We start from the raw sequence: 20,068 nt of genomic DNA on the forward strand, positions 1-20,068 counted from the left end.
TTTTACCGTGTCTTGTCATGATCTAAGCTGATAGAAGTCTACATGCATCAAGTATCAATTATCAAGACACCTGCTGCTACCATTACAGTGATGGTTCTATTTTATTTAAGGTTTTGTTTTTTATGTTCAAAAAAGACAGCTTTGCTCATGGTTTGGAAGCTGAAAAATTGGGCGTTGTGAAACATTTAGTTTTTGCTGAAGTATACGCCCATCTAGTGGCTCTGCAACAGTTCTCTTTCAGAGGGTAAATCTCCACCTGTTCACTACTCAGGAAGTTGCAGGAAGTTGCAGGAATTTTTGCAACTCAACAAATAGTTAGTACAAATTTGGCCTCTCTCTCTCTCTCATGTCTCCAATGTTTTGAAAATATTGACATCTTCGGCAAGTTTTTCAGAAACAATAATGTGCCAGATTATTTTTCAAAATATCACTAGATTTGGATTTTGTTGCACTCTCACCATGAAATCTTCTTTATGTATCCAAAGACTTGGAAAACATTTAGTTTTTCCATCTTTCTCCTTGTCTCTTGAAGTGTTTCTCTTCTGGAATTCCATCAAAATGTTTGCCACTTCTGTTCAAGCAAAGGTGTACAAATTGCATATAAAGATAAATAGGAGGCCGTGAAGTGGCTAACTAAACACTCTTGTTGTGTTCATTTGTAAGGAATAGAAGTTGGGTCTATCTGGAGGTTGCCCGACTCTGCTAACGTCCATGCACCATCTCGTCCACCCAATACAATTTTCTGTTGGATATGTGAATCAAGCTTGTGCTAGCAATGATCAGATATGGGTGATCATGAACTCGTCCCTGTGGCTGAGAACAAAATCCTATCAAAAAAATTATTCCCTTCTTTCATTCTAGTTCTTTCATGGGATATTTTGAGCAATCATTTATTCCTAATATTTTCTCTAGTGCGTATTATGTTGAATATATGCACGTCTGCCAGTTCTGGATTTTGTATGTGATGAAGCAATCAATGATGTGTTCAGGGTGGCTTCTTATTTTAGCGATGCTGATGGGCTTCTTGCAACCTCTTATGCATCTAAGATTACAGTCTGGTGGATTTGTCCCAAGAATCCTCACACAATCAATAGCTGCTTCTGTCACCATTCGTGGTGTGCTCTTTGGAAATTCACAACCTTCACATTCCAGGTCCTTTTTTCCCAATCTATATTTTTACTTCAGATACTTCTGCATTTTCTTGTACCATATCCTCTATGGGGGGTTTTGTTTTGACTCTCATCATTCCTTGTGACGTGCAGGCGGCATTCCATACGCAGCCCAATGCTATGGCAGGTTGAGCACTCGTTGCAGCGGCAAAAGGTGTCTTTGATCATTTTTCCGCATCATCTTGACCTTGTTTACTAATTTTGCAGTCTGTGCTTTTGATCTATTTCTCCTAATTCTGCCTGTGATATTTGGTGCAGTTGCACGTATGGTGAATTAAGTGTGTTTATATGGTCTATTTTCTTCTTTGATTGTGATGCAGAAGGAAATTCTTGAGAAAAGATTTGAAACTTGCAGCAGCAGCTTCAGCTCGTCTAGCTTATCTGTCTTTGCTACTGAGTTCAAACCCAGTTTGAGATGGCCTGGAATCTCGAGATGTCATCACTGTTGAAACTGAAGGGGGACTGGCGCAGTCTGATGGATTTGATGAGGACGAATCCAATTGGACGCATTCTGTTAGAATACTTCCAGCAGTCATACTAGCTTTTGTAATTTCCCTAGTGAATTAGAATAAAGCGAAGACGAAATAGAAGATTGGTGAGTTTCCCTCTCTTAGGTCTAAATAATTCAGTTCTTATTTTATTTAAATGAAATAGATGTAGTGTCCCGGGCCGAGTTTGAAATGGGGCATGAGCAGTGCAGAGCTCTACTGAGTGGAAAATGCATCGAGCGTAAGAACGCGCGGTATGCATCAGCTTGATCGGTGACCTGCGGTGGTAGCATGACATGCGATAGGCAACAATATCGTTGTTAGTGCATCGCTGTATGACGACGCAGACGTGGAGCGTTGCTTAAGAACCTCTCAACTTGCGGTTCCCACGCGAGGCGATTGGATGCACGGGGGTGCGTGTGGGTTAGGAGTAATTCCCCCAGGAGTCACACTAGGTGATTCCAACCAAGTAAAGATACTCGGGGCTAGGCAAGAGAGAGCCTATGCGCCAGCGAATGAGTTTGGGTGGTGCTCTTCGCTATGACATGAAATCATCAACTGGTCTTCGGACTGGGGGTCGAAAGACTTGGATCCTTCAGTGGTGAGGTTTCAACTGGCTTGCGCATGGAGTTGTGATGTGCTCCATGGCATTCCAAGCTAAGGCAGGTTGGTGCCCTTCTCGGAAGCACTTAAGCGCTTAGTTGGTATGGGACGACTATGCACAAAGTGACATTGACAACATAGAACGCATTTGAAGATGCGCTTGAAGAGCTTCCGCTAGTCAGCTGTGCGCGGGGTAGCGCACAGGGCCAATATTCTGATTCAGCACATTGAAAGTGTTGGTGAGTGGCTTGTGGTCATTAGTCTGGCCATATTGGCTAGTCTAGCGTGTTACAGGTTGCGAGCTATTCTATGCCCGTGGCAAAAGTGACTATGAGGTAGCGATTAGAAGGCTTGTGGCAGTAAGGAGGATTATTGCGCCGCATGGGCTTATTGAGCGAAAATTAGCCCGTGACATGTAGAGTTTTGTCTATATAAATAATTGTATAGCCCCTTTGTTAATATTGTTATGTCCATGTCTATGCCATATCGAGCATCTTTTTCTGTAGTTTCTTACCAAACATGAGTATATAACATGGGACATCAGACCGGTTCCTCTCGTCCCGATCTTCATACAGTTTCTTGGGATTTCATTGTTGCAAGTTGTTTTGATAAAACAGGACTCCACAGATGACATCATTCACTTAGTGAAGATAGACATTTAAATCACCAAAATCTGATTTGTGTGCAAGGTATGTTGTCGATTCAAGAATCAACAGTTGACAAAACCCAGAATTTTGTGATTTAAGAATCTTTTTTTTTGTCGAAAAGTTACAATGCAATGGTTGATTCTGATTAAATCAACCATGCTGAATCCATCCATAAGTTCAGATTTGATCAAAACAACTTGCATCATAAGATATAAGAGGGGTATGAAGATGGGGGATGACATAGGGGACAAGTGGAACCAAACGGGCTGGATGCTTCCTGATCTGAATCTAAATCTAAATCTGGATCTGAATAAGATCTGATGATGCAAAATTGAATCTGGATCCTAAATATGCAGATAATACTGGATATGTATGCCGATCTGATTTTAAAATGTTTGGTCTGAATCCAATCTTAATCTGAAAATAATCCAAGTTGGTAAATCTGAATCTAAGCAGAATATCATTTGAGATCTTGGTGATGGGAGGCTCGACGTGCCTTAGAATAAAAGAAAGAAACCGAGGAAGTAAACCAACGTGTAGTAAAGTGATGTCAAACTTGGCCAAACCAAGCAACTCCAAACTGGACCTGGCTCATATATGAATCACGTAGGATGGGTCAGCTGCAATCTTTGGCCCTACGACACAAAGGCACCGGTACAGCCCTGCATGAGACATGGGTTCCACTCTCAAGGTCCAAGATCTTTTGAAAATAAGACGTGAGGGCATGGGTTTTATATTTTTTTAATATATAAAGACTATTTTCTTGATATTTTGATATTTAAGAGTGCATTTTATTGAATTAACATTATAAAATATTAAAAATCACTAAAATTACTAAAATAATCCTTCTTATGTGCGGTATGTGTGTGTCACCAGGTATACCTGGCCGAAATGGCGTGTCCCTGTGAAGTAGCTTTGGCCTGTTCACGTGAAGTTTATACAAGATGTACTATAGCTGAGCTAACTTGACACTGTCAATGCTGATTTGTCAAATTCGCCAAACTTTGCTGGGTTGCTGAGTGACTCGAGCCTCTAGGCAACTTGAGGACAAGCTAAGTGGACAAAGTGGGGACCTGAACCTACAGAATATGGCTCTGTTCATGCTGCGGCTGCAACGAAAGGTTCCATGAATTCAGTCTGCAGCAGTGCAGACCTTGGCCGCTTAATCACAAAAAAGTTTCTCTAACATCTTCATTTTCTCAGTTTTTTTTTTTTTGTAAAAAAACAAAAGAATGGCTTCTGCAAAAATTTTTTTAAGTCAAAACCCACATAGCACAAAATATTTGTCTAGATAGTAATATCATGATATTTTCAAAGGAATATTAAACATTTTAAAACTTGGTGGCAGAATATCGCTTTTTTAGTGATATTTTCAAAAAGATCCCCATATCTGTCACTGTGGAAGTAGGTAGACATGCACTTGGGGGCTGAGAGCACAGATCCCAAAGCCCCTGACTGTCTTAGAAACAAAATTTGTTCCGTTGATGGGCTGGGTCTGCTCAAGCCCAACCCATTGGCCAACCCAGTAGGGCCCAGGTCTAATACAAAACCCATGGCCCGCTGGTTTAGCCCTTGTGCCTTATTCTGACCGGGTCGAGCTGGGTTGCAAGCCATTGTATATTCAGAACATTTTTTTTTCATGTCCTTGAATTCATAGGTTCCTTTTAGCGAAAATTTAAAAAATACAAAAGAATATATTGGATCCAATTTTTGAATCACATATTTGACCTGATTTGAATATATATATATATATATATATATATATATATATATATATATATATATATATATATATATATATATATATATATATATATATATATATATATATATATATATATATATATATATATATATATATATATATATGAATAGCCAATATCCGATTAGGTTGGGTTCAGTAAAAGACACATCCTACCCAAATCCCAACTCGTTTACATCCCTAGTAGGTTAGGGTATGAGGGAAGTGTAATTGACGTGGCAAGCTTTACAATTAGAGGTGTCAATGGGTCACGTTTGACCCGGACCTGCAGTACCAAACCCTATAGGGTTAGGGTTTGGTAATAAATAAGAAGGTCCAATTAGAATCCAGGTCGGACCTGAAGAGTCTGATTAATATAAGAAGGCGGGTATGGTTTGTGAAATTTCATAATAAATCCAGTCCCGACTTGAGTTCCATCTAAGATACCGAAAAATTTCAATGTAAAAATGATAAATGGTCTGGTTCATGTAATCTTTATAGGATCCAGGTATGGTTTCTCATATGGTAGATCCGATTGAACCCGGGTTCAGACCCAGTACCAGCATCTCAAATCAGGTCTGGGTCTGGTTGCACCTGGGTCTGGTTGCACCTGGGTCCAAACCAAACCAAACCAAACCCGTTGATACTCCTACTTACAATGCCTGAACCAACATAGGCCTGTAAAGGTCTGATCCAGATGGGTCCATGACAAGTATTATTCATGTGCAAGTTGATCCTGGCTAGACCTAAAGTAGATCAGTGTAGGATACCGGTTGGAACCAAAGTAAAAAATCTTGTCCTTTTTAACAAGGGAAGTCCAAATCCTAACTAAAATCCCTTCCCTCTTTTTCAAATAAAAAATATAAAGACAGTATGAAAAAAAGGAATACAGAAAAGACGGTGCAAAAAAGTGATAGCAAACCATGCTTTGGTCATTTTCACAATTCAGAACCCACTGACACTTTTACAGCAAGGCAAGGAATCCTAAGAAACAGTGAAGCATTTTTTGCCAAAATACCCTTGAATCACAAAGGAGACAACAGAAGAGTTTTCATATTTATATCAAAGAGAACAATAGATACTCAGCACAAACTCTGTTTTCAGTATATAGTGGGAAAGCATCAGTAGCATAAACAGATGTATTAGACTATCAAGAGCCATCTTTCATCCCCACTCCCTAAGTTTACAGCAAGACAAGCAAAAATACATCACCAAGAGGGAAAAAAAAGTATGGAGGAAAGAAAAAACACTATGAAGAAAGAATTATAATTTGTACAAACTCAAAATCTGATAGTTTACCCCCACCATGTTTCTTAATTTTTGTTGGAATCAGGTTAGCATCTTGATACCATGAACCTGATTCTTCGGCTGGTTGCAGACCGACTCGAACGCCTGCATGCACACGCTTGAGAAACCAGTCATGGCTTGAAACACGTTCGGAAAGCCTGTCTGCAAGTTGTTAGCCGTCATCGCCCGAGTCACACTCACTGACTTCAAGTACTTGTCCTTCTCATCCTCAGCCTTCCTCTTCAACATCTCAACTTTTGCTCGCTTCTCTGCAACTGGGTTCTTTGCAGACCCTGACAATGAATATGGATCATACTTGCATTCGAGTGCCCGAAGCGATGTCATTTTCTTATCAAGCTCTTTACAAGCAGCTTCTGACCTCTTCTTCTGTTTCAATTCCTCTGATTGTTGAACAGCAACAGCATGGACGACTGCTAAGAAGCTCTTGATGCCTTCAGAAGCTACCTTGTCTGGAAGCCTGTCAAGAGCTAGCTGCCATTCCTCACATAATGAGTAGATTGACGGGTTCGGCTGGAGCTTGATGAAGGAATGTGAGTCAACTTGGAAGAGTGAGAGCCTGAGCCAGCCAGTCAGGGCCTGCATGTAGTCTCTTTGAGTCTTGATGAGGTTGCAGAAAGCTGAATGCCACTGCTGGACCTCAAGCTCTAGCTGCAGAGTGGACTGTCTCTGGAAATCAGAAGTGGGCTCGTTGCCAACGATGATGTTGAGGAATTTGAGCTGCTGGACTATGTGGGTTTGGACTTGGTGGCACTCATACATGCTTCTCCACATGTACGTCAATCTGCAATGCAGGCAAGAAGGTAATAAGTGCATTAAGTTTGCACACACAGCTAGAAAATAGAAGCTTGCATACAGAGATAAGAATTGCCCAAAAGACCTCTTTTTTTTTTTTCTATCGCTATCCATTTAACAGAAACCATAGCAACGATACCCAATTCAGACATCCATCTTAATTTCATTAATTGAATATCGTAGTGGCAAAACAAACTGGATAAAATCTAAGAGGCTAAGTACCAATTTTACTGGCTATTGTTTCCTAAATCGTTGAATTTTGACACTGGATACAACACAACAATATTTTAACATGCACGATATGCACACATGACATGGTTCAAGAAATAGCTCTCCACATTCAGGCAGATTTGAATCCCAAGTACAGTACGAAACTATGAACTCAACTCATAACTCAGCAGTTTAGCTGCAACTATACAGAATTAACAGAACCTATTACTATTCATCATGTTAAAGTATCACTCAAATGCAACTTCAGAACTAGGAAGCCCCAGTCATCAGTTGCTCAAGCAACCGATTCTATCATAAACCATAATAATCACAAGAAACTTATTTGGACCAATCCAACAACAGACTCATTGCACATCCAATTTGGCAGTTACTTTGAAATTCTAGAGGCTCTGGTTATGTCCTAAATCTAGAAACACTCACTACTCTAAGTTGGGCCCTGCTCAAAGTAGAGCTACAAATAACATTTAATTTTCTCACGAAAACTTGTAATCTGCAATCTGTGTTTGCATGTGTGCAAGTGTGAGTGTTCATATGTGTGTGTGGTCATGCAAGACTTTTAAGGGATATTTAAAGTAAAAAGCAGAGAAAAACAGTCACAATAGATTGAACTACTTACCCTTTAATGAGTTCAAGAAGCTGCAGGAAGAGCTCGCTCTCACGAAGCCTCTCAATCTCAGCTGATGTGGTATGCATTGCCTGAGAAGCCACCATCATTCTTGACGCCAACTTCTCTCTCTCCTTCCTACTTTTCTCAATTTTCAAGTAATTGGAACCCTTTATTTCTTGCTTCCTCAGTGTTTCAACCGTCTTATTATGCTCCTTCTTAATAGTCTCTCCACTCTTTTACCCGCAATAGAAGAAGAAAATCATAAATCAGTTTGATCAGAGCAATATACATTTGCCATCTACAAACACCCACAAACAGAACTGTTCTTTAATTACCCTTCTTCACCCCATAGTCAAGCTGGAAGATAAATGCCAATGACCTGGTTTTAATTACTTTAGAATTTTTTTTCTACACAATAATTATCGTGCAGTAGTAAAAGCTTCGGTTCCATGAGATGATTCACAAGGGCATTTGTGTCATCTAACCTATGCTACCTTTTTCTTCTGCTACTGTAACGAAGAGTTGAAAGACCAAAAATTCCACCACGCACGTGTTCAAGTCCAAAAATTACAAGAATCTCTAGTTGTCCTTCCGAAATTACACACAGGCAATACCATGAAGGCGCTATGGAATCTTGCTAAGCTTCATGACATTGCCATAGATTGATTAAAATGAGGAATTTCCATGTAAAAAAACTCGAATTTTATGAAGGGTAAGAATCAAAGCCTTCCAAGTACCACAAACTTATCAGTTCTTGCAGATGAGTCTACAGTAGTAGGACTAGATGAAACCTCCACTCTGTGTTTACTGTTTACACTTTACAGTAGTAAAACCAGATGAAAGATCCCCCAAAATGAAAAGAAAGTTCCAATGGGAAGTTACATTTGAAGTTTTAAACAGACAGAAAGCAAAAAAAATAAAATAAAATTGAAAATAACGTTAAAAAAAGAGGAGCTTTCAGGAAAAAAATAAAACATGAGGGGAAAGAGAAGCAAACAGTAGAAAAAGTACCTTGACTTCTTGATAGAGCTTCCTCTCCCATGCATACAACCTCTCAACAGTACTTCTATGACTCGCATTAACTCCATCACCAATAATCTCCTGACTGTAACTCCCATAATCACTCAATGGCCTCCATTTTGAATTCACCCCCCAAGTCCACAAACGAGGACTGCTCAGACTCCACCCTGAGTGATACACCTTACCTACAATTACAAACCACAAAAAGAAATCACATAAGCCTTAGCAGATATCATCAAAACCACCTTGGATTAAGACCAAAACTTCAAAAAGGAGAAAGATTATAAGAAGAAGAAGAAGAAGAAGAAGAAGAAGAAGAAGAAGAAGAAGAGGAAGAACCATTTCAAATAGATTAAAAAGCTCTAAATCATCTTATATAACTTATACACAATAGAAACCCATTTAGTTTCCTTTAGTAAATTAGTGGGATTACAACTTACAACCACCCACCAAATCCCAACTTTCAAAAGGTGTAAGAAAGAAGAAAAAGGAGGAAACTGGAAAAGGGAAAACCCACTTAAAATTTTCTTAGGATAAGAAAGATTAAACATCCACTAAGCCAAAAAAATATCGAAGAAAATTCATAAAATTCCCGAAAAATGAAAAAAAAAGAACTAGCAAATGGGATCAAAGATAAGCCATTTGGTCCTACTTGTTGTTTCTGATGTTGGGCTTGCATGCTGGAAGGAGACATTGGTCACTTCCAGCAACTCTGAAAGATGTTGCCCAGCGTCTGATGCCCTGAGGAAGTACTCATCCAACTCCTTGATGATGCCCACGAGATCCTTGGTGCTCCTCGACACCACCACGGCCAACTCGCTAGTCTCCTTGGAGTAGGCGCTCGTGGTGACGGAGATGGAGGGCGGAGGCGGCGGAGGCAGCGGCGTCGCGACGGAGGACGCCCCACCGGCGGTGGTGGTCGCGGCGCTATCCGATACGGTGGTAGTGGCGTCCCATTCCTCCTCCGTCACGGACCTCGACGAGGAAGGTATGAAAGGGTCCCAAAAATCCCAACTAGAAGGCGGTGGCGGAGGTGGCGGAGCGAGGGCCGGAGAATGCGAGACAGACGACCACATGTCGGATCTCGGACTCATCGGCGGGTGGGGATTGTGATGGGGAGGTTGCGGTGGTGGTGGTGGTGGTGAAGGCGGCGGTTGTGGTGGTAGTGGGGAGAGGTGGGGATGCGGTGGTTGGTGGTGGCGCAGCTCGGCGGTGGCGAACTGCAGGAGGGCCGCGCCGGTAGCGCGGAGGGAGCGGAGGTAGGCGAAGTGGGCAGCGGAGAAGGCGTGCCTTGAGCGCACCAGCTGCTTCATGTAGCGCCGGCGAGATCTGCAGCGGGATATTATCTCTTCCTTCTCCATGCGTGAGTAGCAACACCCCATCTTTCCTCCTTCCTTCCTTAGTTCTTGCCTCTTGGTGGTGGTGGTGCTAGTGGCGGTGGCGGTGGTGGAAAGTGCGTGGCAGAGTTCACAGAGCAGAGTGGAGAAACAACAGTTTTAAGATGGAGAGATAGACAGGCAGAGATTGTTGGCCAGCGTGAAAGAGCTTTTTTTTATGCGCCTATTTTACTGAACTGCCCTTTTTTTATACTCTGCTTGGCCAAAATACAACTCTCTCTCTATATGCGCATCATGTCAATACAGTAAAACGTCCCTCTTTCCTCTGTTTTTGAAATGCTAGACATGGAATTAGTAAATTAGACCATCTCTCTCTCTCTCTCTCTCTCTCATGGTAATTTTGGCAACTGAGAAAACTTGTACAATTAGTAAGCTTCTCATAACCAGCTTCTCATGTTAATGAAGGGCTTTCTTGACAATAGACAGTTTGGTTGGGTTGAATAAGCTTTCTGCAATCTGCACTATGTCGAACATGACCAGTGCCACTGCTAGGCTTTGGGAATTAAGCTACAGTATGCTGGTCTCATTTGAAGTGTTACTCTGTGTCCACTGGTTTAAGGTTATTGTTTATGCTTTATTAGTTGCATGGGATGCCGGGAATAATGGTTTAATGTGTGGAGTAATCTGCTTAGCATCAGTAAGATCCTCCCCTGCTCTTCACTAAAACCTCCAAGGTTCAAATTTCAAAAGGTCAAGTTAGACAGTGATTCATTTGACTGTTGACTTGACACATCTCAAGGAAATGGACTCTCCTTTGAATCTACAAACTTAATGGTCTTGCATACCAGAAATCTGTGAGAAAGGTAGGAATGTTTTGGTAAAAATTCGGAGGAGCACAAGTGTTTCTACCAAATACCGCATAGTGGCTCTGTGTTTTGCCGTTTAGGTTGTGCAGCTGGGGAGTAATCGGTTTTTAAGGAATATTTTATATTTAAACGTTTCGAAATTTGGACAGAAATGCCACCAAGAAAGCAGAAAGTTACCAGTAACTTTCCAACTTCAAGTAACCAGAAAAATTACAGCAACATATTACAGAAAATACCCTTAAGAGTATTGTAATAGCCCACCAAAACGGTTTTCTATCATGAATATTGCATTTCTTCCTATAATAATTATTTATTATTTTAAATTGCTGTTATGAGCATGGAGACGACCTTCTCATGTACATCACATGCTTATAAATTGCGTCCAATTCCTCCAAGGTGGCGTACATGCGCAAGCAGGGCACTATGGTACATAATCAATCGTAGGACACTGATTTTGGCAATCATTGCCTGAAAATCAGAGGGGCAGGGGAAGGATTAGTTTTGCGTCTAGCAATGGACTACTTACACACTAAGACTGCATGTTGAGTAAAACGCAACCCACTTAGATTGCTACATTTTTATGAAGCCTATACACAGACAAGGGTGTAAACAAGCCAAGCCGGATTAAGTTTGGGTGGTTCAGGGTTGGTCTGTTGGGAAACACCAAGTTAAAGCTCCACCTGAGATTCATCTTGAGCCTGGCCAGTCATGCTTGAGCTTGATTTAGTTTTCTGCACAAGTTTTATATCGTATGGAGTTCAAGCTTAGCTTTAGGGGTAGGGGTTATATGGTATATAATTATAAAAACAATAAGAGAGAGAGAGAGAGAGAGAGAGAGAGGTGCTTCAAGGAGATGAGTGGCGCTAGTTGCACACGCAACCGCGGGTATTAAGTAGTCCAGATCCTGTGCTATGTGGATCTGGTCCATGAACATATCAATCATCATCTAGAGTGGATGAAGTGTCAACCGGTTGGGTTTATCCGGATCCGACCCGAACCAAACCCTTTAGGGTCTGGGTATGGTGATAAAGAATAAGACCCGATTAAGACTTGGGTTCGGACCCCAAGGTTCAATTAATACATGGGCCCTGATATAATTTGTAAAATTTTATACCAGACCCGGACCTGAATAGAGTTCCGATTAAGACCCGCAACTTTTCAATGTAAAATATGGTTTTATCGGGTCTGGTTTATGTAGTTCTTATTGGGTCCGGGTATGGTTTTTATTATAGTAGACCTAATCAGACCTGGGTCCGAACCGGATACCATACCCAAAAATCGGGTCCAAGTTTGGTTCTACCTGGGTCTACTTTCAAGGTTGCCAAAATGAGAGAATAAGGTCGGACTTTATGGGAGTCTAGTTGCCCAAATCCGGCAGTGAAATCCAGTAGTGAAAGAACGTGGCAGGATTCTAAAGAAGAAGAGTTACTTAAGTTTGTTAAAGAGAGGTAAACAAAGAAAGGGGAGATGAAATATCCCCACACGTTTCCTAATTGTAACATCAATGCAAATTTGTAAATCCTCTCTAACAGTACCAACTCAAGGATCTCTTATAAACAAAGAAACCTCACCTCTATCAAGTAGTTGACATAGAGAGTGAGCTGAGATGTCCTTCCCGTGAACATGGGTCATCATTTAACTGAACCATGTAACCATTATGTTCTTGTGTGAGTATAGTTGTTGCTGCTTTCATGGTATCAAGTGTTAGATCCAATAGTTTGCCATGGGTACATCATAGGGTGGAGTGGGTGGGAGTGGCAATTGTTGCAACTACCCATGCATGACAATCACTGATAGTGGTAACCACTCATTACAGCCGCCCACTATAGGCTTCTTCCAGAAGAAGCTTATAAGAAGGGGCATGGTTGCATGATGAGAACAATCAAGGTGTATCTTCTTCTTTCACATATAGGGTAGGGCTCGGGTTCAGGGTCCTGCTCACCATCGACCTAAGGCCTGAGCTTATCGTGGCATTGATAGGTTGAGGAGAACACCGATCATCCATGCAAATCGCATCCATGACATCTACCGGTATGCATTCTTATTTTTTATTTCAGTTCTAATGAAATTCTAACATTGGGTTATGGGACCACTTCCCTACTCAACTGATAAAAGAAAAAATTTGGTGAGTACAGTAAGAACATCATCACAAATGTTGAAATATGAATAAGATCTAACCCGATGTGACCCGATTTGACATGAGTAAATCATGGGGTGGAGTGGGTCCATGATTGTGGTAACCACCCATTACAGCCTCTCACCAAAGACTTCTTTTATATAAGAAGGGGCCTGGTTGCATGATGAAAATAACCAAAGTATAGGGTTATTTCTAAGGCTTGAGCTTATTGTGGGCGTTGATAGGCTGAGGAGAACACTGATCACCCATGCAAATCGCATCCATGATGTCTACCGATATGCATTCTTATTTTTTATTTCTGTTATGATGAAATTCCAACATCAAGTTCCTCCTCTATATCTACCATTGCACTTGCATAAATCAGTGCAATGAAACTCATTTTCTTCCCTTGTTTAAATTAAGTTAAAGAGGAATAATTATCTTCTTTGAAAGTCTCAAATATAATATGTAATGTATACTTCGGATCTCAGCAAATATATTGATGATCTTATTAGTATATCAAGGAAGGTAATCAACAAAAGTTGAATCTATAATTTCTCTTGTGAAAGTATGCGGATCAGCTTGCCCTTAGATGAATCAAAAAGACCATGTAGAAGTCAGTCATTACATGTCAACAAATAGGGAGGCACCAATATCTTTAGAAAAATTTTATGCTTCTTATTCAAGCCAGTATATTCTCCAACAAAAGAAAGACTTGCAGGATGTCAAGAAGGATAGCAAACCTATGATCGAGTATCTCAATCATGTAAATCTTATGGCCGATTCTTTGAGTATTGTAGATGAAGTTGTTATTGAAAGTGATCTTGTCCAATACACTTTGAATGAACTTTCAAGTGAATCCAAGACTTTTATAACCACAGTTACTACCTTATAGAAGCTTCCGATGTTTACAACCTTTTATTGAATCAAGAGAAATTTTTTTATGCTTAATAAGTAGCCCGTCCAATATGAAAATTCATCTCTCAAAATGACATAGAGAATAGAGGTCATAATGGTCTAAATTATAATTAAAATAATTTATAGAAGAAAAACTAATGTTCTAAGTTTTGTGGGAAGAAAAGTCATACTGCTCTAACATGTTATGACATACCTAAAACATTTGCTGTCATGACCCTAAGTTTTATGCATGATTTAGCACAATACCTGCTGCACATCATAAGGCCTCTAATAATCAAAACTTGAGCAACATGAAAGAATAGTGTGAGACTGATTCCGTCACGGTTGGCAATGGTAGTAATCTTTCTATTGCAAGTCTCAGTAATGTCTCTCTTACTCAAAGGAAACTCCAATTATTTTGAGGAACATTTTACATGTTTCTTAAATTAAAAAAAATTAACTTGGGTTGGGAACTCACTAAGGATAATAATTGTTTCTTTGAATTTGATACAGTGAACAAAAGGATGGTTCTTGAAAATTGATACCCTAGCTTATCTACAAAACTATAAAACTATGAAAAACTAGAAAATTGCAAAAGAATTAACTAAAGAATCTCCCCTCATCTATTCTATACAATGAATATATATAAATATATCAAATCCAAAGAAAACCCTAATCTAAACACAAATATGAGGTAGACCCAATACAAACTAATATTAAAAAATGATCCAAAGACTAATATCCAACTAAATAATTTTGACAAAATACAAATAATAAAGATGGATCCAATGGAATGTATGGACCCGATAGTGTCTCACTCTTGCTCCTACATCAAAATTTCACCCAAATGGTTTCTTTGTAAAGGATCAACAAAGTGGTATTATTTGCCAAAGAGGATAGAATAGAGGAGGTTTATATCGTTGGGATGATGATGATAGAGTGAAAAATGCATAACTTTTTGTTTTTTTAATCAGACTAAGACATTAAAGGACATGTGGCACTGTCACCTTGTCACTTTGGGTCATCCAAGAAATAAAACTCTTGAATTGTTAAACAAGATTAAGAGTGTTTCTTTTGTTGATTCAAATTCTAAACTATGTTCTAGTTATGTGGTGATCACAATGCATAAACTCCCTTTTAATGTTTTTATTCTACTGATGATGGACCATTTGATCTTATTCATGCTGATTTATGGGATCCAACCTCTTTTGTTTCGTGAAGGTTATGTATATTATTTGTTGTTTGTTGATGGTTTTTCAAGATTCACATAGGTATTTCATTTGAAAAAATACCTTGGAGTGCTTTAAAAATATTGTTGAAAAGCAAATTGGAAGGAACATTAAGATTTTTCATAGAGATGGTGGATGTGAGTTTGTGAATCATGCTTTCTCTAATTTTCTTGAAAAGCATGGCATAAAGAGGTGGTTGTCATGTCTCTACTCACCGCAACAAAACAACATTGTAGAAAAAAAGCATCATCGTGTGATTGAGGTTGGTCTTAGTATGTTCATACATGATTCATTGGACATGATGCTTTGGGTTGATGCATCTAGAGTTGTTGCATATACCATAAATCAGTTGCAAGTGTGGATTTGAATGCTAAGTCTTATGAAATTTAGTTTAAGAGATTTTTAGGATATGAACATTTACATTTTTTTTTGCTATACTTGATATCCTCTCTTAGTGCCATATAGAGTTTTTAAGCTAGATTCAAAATCAAAGGCATGTGTTTTTATTGGATATGTGACATGTTATAAGGGTTATGTGTTTTTAATTTTTTATATCCAATCATAAAGAAAACACTTATTTCAGAGGATGTTGTGTTTGAAGAAGGATTTTTTTTATATATATAGAGGCACTAAACCACCTGTTACAGCGTAACAGGTATGTATCATTATGGTTGAAAATTTAAGCTTTAGACGTTTCAAACGAAAACCAAAAATTTATTCCCTCAAAAAACCTACCTTATCCAAAACTGAACTCACTCAATTCCAAATTGTGTTCCTTAAGTAATGTGCCATCAAGAACAATTACACCACTTTCTAATCTCATTATTTCAACTTACCTAAGCAGCACTTTGAAAATTTTAGCTATGAAATCGTGATTGAATCAACAAGTGAGTAAAACCCAATTATTCAAACCTAGTCCAGTGAGGATGATCCGTTTGATCAAGGCGAGCTAAGTGAGAGTGAGTCTAATGAACAAATACAAACCAGCTCCAATGTCCTACCTGCTCAACCTATCAACTCCAATGTTATATCTGTTCAACTTAGTAACCGGAATCCTCTCAAAACTCATCACATGATAACCATATTTGAGGTTGGTAATCTCACGCCTTAGGTGTTTACTACCTTTAAGTATCCATTCTATTTGGGCTTATTAAGTGAGATTTTTCAAGAAGAAGAACCAAATTTTTTTATATAGACCAACAAGGATATAAATGGCATAATGTCATGAAAACAATTTGGTGCTCTCTATAAAAATACTAATCGGACTTCATAAAGTGAAGCATACAATCTTGTTGGGTGTAAATGAGTCTTTCAGATTAAAAGACACTTCGATGAACCCGTTTTATGATACAAAGCCAGGTTAGTGGCAAAAAGCTATAGTCAACGATGAGTTGATTATTTTGAAATATTTAGCACAATTATCAAACCAACAATAGTGAAATATGTATTGTCTATTGCCATCAATTTAAATTTGAGTTGTGCATCAACTAGATGTTAATAATGCATTCCTGCATTGCTTTATGAAGGAGAAAGTTTTTATGGTTCAACCAGTTGATTTTTAAGATAAAATGTTTCCTAATCATGTTTGCAAGCTTAATAGGGCCTTGTATGGTCTGAAATATGCCCCACGATCTTTGTTTGATTACTTGAAAATTTATTTGAAATAATTATTCAATGGGTCTAGTCTAAGGTAGACACATTTCTTTCTATTAAATAGTCTAACAATAATGTCATGTTTATCTAGGTGTGTGCAAGCAATATTATTGTTACATGAAACTCTAAGAAAAATATAAATTTAGGACTTTGGAAGGGAGTCTTCTATCAAGGACTTTGGGTGAGCTAGACTACTTTTTGGGTGTAAAAGTTGCGCAAACATTTTTATGAATTTTCTCTTTTACAAAAAAGTATATCTATGGCTTGTTGGTAAAAACATGCATGACATAGTCTAAGCCATTGACAACTGCAGTTGCACCTAATACAATTTTGTCTAGGAAACAATTAGAAGATGCTACTCGGTATAATAAGATTGTCAAAGCTTTATAATGTGTTACTTTTACTCGGCCAGATATTTCATATTTAGTTAATAAAGCTTGTCAATTTATGTATGAGCCAACTCAGGATCATTCAACTTGTGTCAAGATAATTCTTCGATACTTAAAATGAATTATCAATTGTGGGTTGCATTTACGAAGATCTAGATCCTTGTTGAATGTAGCTTACTTTGATATTGATTGGGCAGAGTGGTCAGATAATATAAAGTCATAAAGTGGGTACTTGGTGTTTTTGGGCTCAAACTTGTTATCATAGAGTTCTTCTAAACAACACAGTATTGCATGTTCTAGTACTAAAGCAAAATTCGAGCTTAGCTGAAGTTGTTACTGAATTAACATAGTTGGATCAACTTTTGAAAGATTCTGGAATTAAACAAGATCAAAAATCCATATTGTGGTGTAATAATCTAAGTGCTACTTATCTTGTTGCTAATCTTTTTTTCATGCCAAGACCAAGCACATTGAAATGAATTATCGATTTGTCATGGATAAAGAGGCAAAACAAGAGATTGAAATTCGTTTTATTATTTTAGAAAATCAAATAAAGTCTCTACTAGGATCCATGTTCACTTGCCTTGGAGACAAGCTCAATCTCAAATAGATAGAGATCGGCTTGAAGGGGCATGTTATGGAAAGTAGTTCAAATCTTGTGATGTGTGGATCTATTCCATGCTCATATCCATCATCATCTAAAGTGGAGGATAAAGCTTCTAGAGGTGGCCAAAATGAGAAGATAAGGAAGGACTTTAGGGGAGATGAGTTGTCCAAATCCATCGATGAAAGAATGTAGAAGGATTTTAAAGAGGATGAGTTACCTAAGTTTGTAAAGAGAGGTTATGAAAGAAAGAGGAGATTAAATCTATCGATACATTTTCTAATTGTAACAACAATGTAAATTGTAAATCCTCTCTAATTGTAGCAACTCAAAGAGTTCTTATAAATAAAGAAACCTTGATTCTATCAAGTTGTTGAGATAGAGAGTGAGGTGAGATCTTCTTTATGTAGATATAGGTAATCTTTGGGATGAACCATGTAACCATTATGCTCCTTGTGAGAGTGCTTTTGTGTGTCTACATGAGTTGAGTTAGTGATCTTGATCTTTACAACAAGGCACTTTCTTGTGAATGGATGCCTTCATGCGGAAGTCTTTCCCAATGGAGAGAAGTATGAATCTGTTTTCATAAGAAAACATGTTTTTTCATTTAATAAGTGGGCCCTGACACCTATTTCTCATGGATTCATTTGTTCACCTCATGTGAGAAAGAGGTTGAATAAATGCCATTGTGTTGGACATGTTGGTTCCATAGGCCTTGTTTGGATTCATGGAATCTTGAAAAATTGGAATCCTATTCCTTAGGATTCCATATTATGTTGATTGAATTCAAAACATAGAGGTGGAATGGGATTTTCATTCCCCTCAAATACCAAGAACAAAGAAGAGAATGCAATTCTCAAGGATTTCATTCCAAAGAGCTTTTAATATACCCGTCAGTCCCGGTCCTCAAACCCCCACCCCTCCCGATTCCTCTTCCTTCGTGAACCCTAGCCGAGAGAGAGGGAGCAAAAGCAGAGTGGCAGGTGGTGGAGGCCGACATCCGTTGGCCAGAAAAGTGGTAACATCCTTCCTCTCTCGCTCCCTTTCTTATTCTTATTCCTCTCTCTATCTCTCTCACACACATATTGTCTTCTTTTTCTTCTTCACCTTCCTCTTCATTTTCTTCTTCTTCTTCCTATTTTTTTTCTGTTTTCTTCTCCTTCCTTTCCTTTTTCTCCTTCCTCTCTCTCTCTCTCTCATATTGTCCTTTAAACTGCAAGGTATGTTTATGTCTTTGCATATTTGAGATTTTTGAATTAACTTTAAGTTAGTAGAGCTCCAAACTCTTAAAAGCTCATCCAAAATGCCTGAAATGTGTTTGTGGAAAGGTTTCTAAGCAAAGAGTAATGTAGTGGTACTAGTGGGGAATGTTCTAGATGAAAACTATGAGTTATCTAATTTGCTAAATAAAAACTGGTTGTTGGATTTTTAGACAAAAAATTATAAGAATTAAAAATGTGCAACAAGTGTTCGATGAAAAGCCTAAGATGTGATGATGTGATTTTGTTGAGAGCAGTGGTAATGCTTCTTTAAGCTAGTTGCAATCAACTTCACTTGAGTTCAATGGAAGTGTGCATCTATGTTTCCCTAAAACAAATTACCAAGTAGTGCTAAAGGAGACAAAAAGTCTATGAAGTAGTGATCGCTTCTCCTATAACCTTGCCAAATCAATTTTCCTAATTGTAGATCCTTCAAAGAGCAACCCTTAGATAAGAAAAATATTTCACATCGATGGTAAAAAAATTGTGAGACAAAAAATAAATATCGATTTAATTTAGGAATAACTCTAACTTAAAAAAAAATTAAGATTAAAATTTTGTTTTTCTAAAGTCCCAATACTTTGAATTTTTAAAGAGGTTGGACGGTAGAAATACATGGCAAGTTTGAGCTAGTGATTCTATAAGATAAAAGAGACATACGAGGAGTCATGTGAAAAAAGGTTTCCGAGTCAAGAATTCAAGAAGGTATACCCGAAGGAGATGATGGTGCGGTTGTAAGGTTGGATATAGAAGTTGATGACTTCAAAAATTGTTGAAGTGCTCACTAATTGTGCAATGAACAAGTCTTTTGAGTGCATTATTAAAGAGAATGGTACTCTAAACCAATACTTTCTTAGAATTGTCCATTCTTTCTATAGGTTTGGCTCATTTAGACTCAATTTTGGTTTTAGTAAACTATTTTATGAGCTCAAAGTTTCCTAACAACTAGGGTGTAACCGATCAGTCTTTAATTGGACCGGGGCAAGTCCAGACCCAGATCCAACTCTGAGATGCTAGTACCATGTCTAACTCCAGCTCCAACTGGACCTACTATAGGGCAGCCAACGGGTCAGGTTAGGGTTTCTCCAAACTCGAACAACAGCCAGTCAGGA

The 20,068-nt window shown here is 38.6% G+C and overlaps 1 protein-coding gene and 1 long non-coding RNA gene across 2 annotated transcripts; one reads left to right on the plus strand and one right to left on the minus strand.

Annotated features, from left to right (window-relative positions):
- The first annotated feature begins 1,100 nt into the window (after positions 1–1,100).
- On the plus strand, positions 1,101–1,809 carry LOC149817828 (uncharacterized). Its single transcript, XR_016427194.1, has 3 exons — positions 1,101–1,152; positions 1,263–1,323; positions 1,490–1,809. It is a non-coding gene; the product is annotated as an uncharacterized LOC149817828 (long non-coding RNA).
- A 4,168-nt stretch (positions 1,810–5,977) lies between these two features.
- Positions 5,978–9,988, minus strand: LOC149817829 (protein ALTERED PHOSPHATE STARVATION RESPONSE 1-like). Its single transcript, XM_089986095.1, has 4 exons — positions 9,259–9,988; positions 8,598–8,827; positions 7,596–7,819; positions 5,978–6,737 (listed from the first exon to the last, which is right to left on the minus strand). The coding sequence occupies exons 1-4, from the start codon at positions 9,986–9,988 to the stop codon at positions 5,978–5,980; spliced, it is 1,944 nt and encodes a 647-aa protein (XP_089842221.1).
- Positions 9,989–20,068: the final 10,080 nt, after the last annotated feature.

The sequence above is a fragment of the Nuphar pumila genome, chromosome 13 (assembly GCF_984573655.1).
Source record: "Nuphar pumila chromosome 13, dmNupPumi1.hap1.1, whole genome shotgun sequence".
Lineage (NCBI taxonomy): Eukaryota > Viridiplantae > Streptophyta > Magnoliopsida > Nymphaeales > Nymphaeaceae > Nuphar > Nuphar pumila.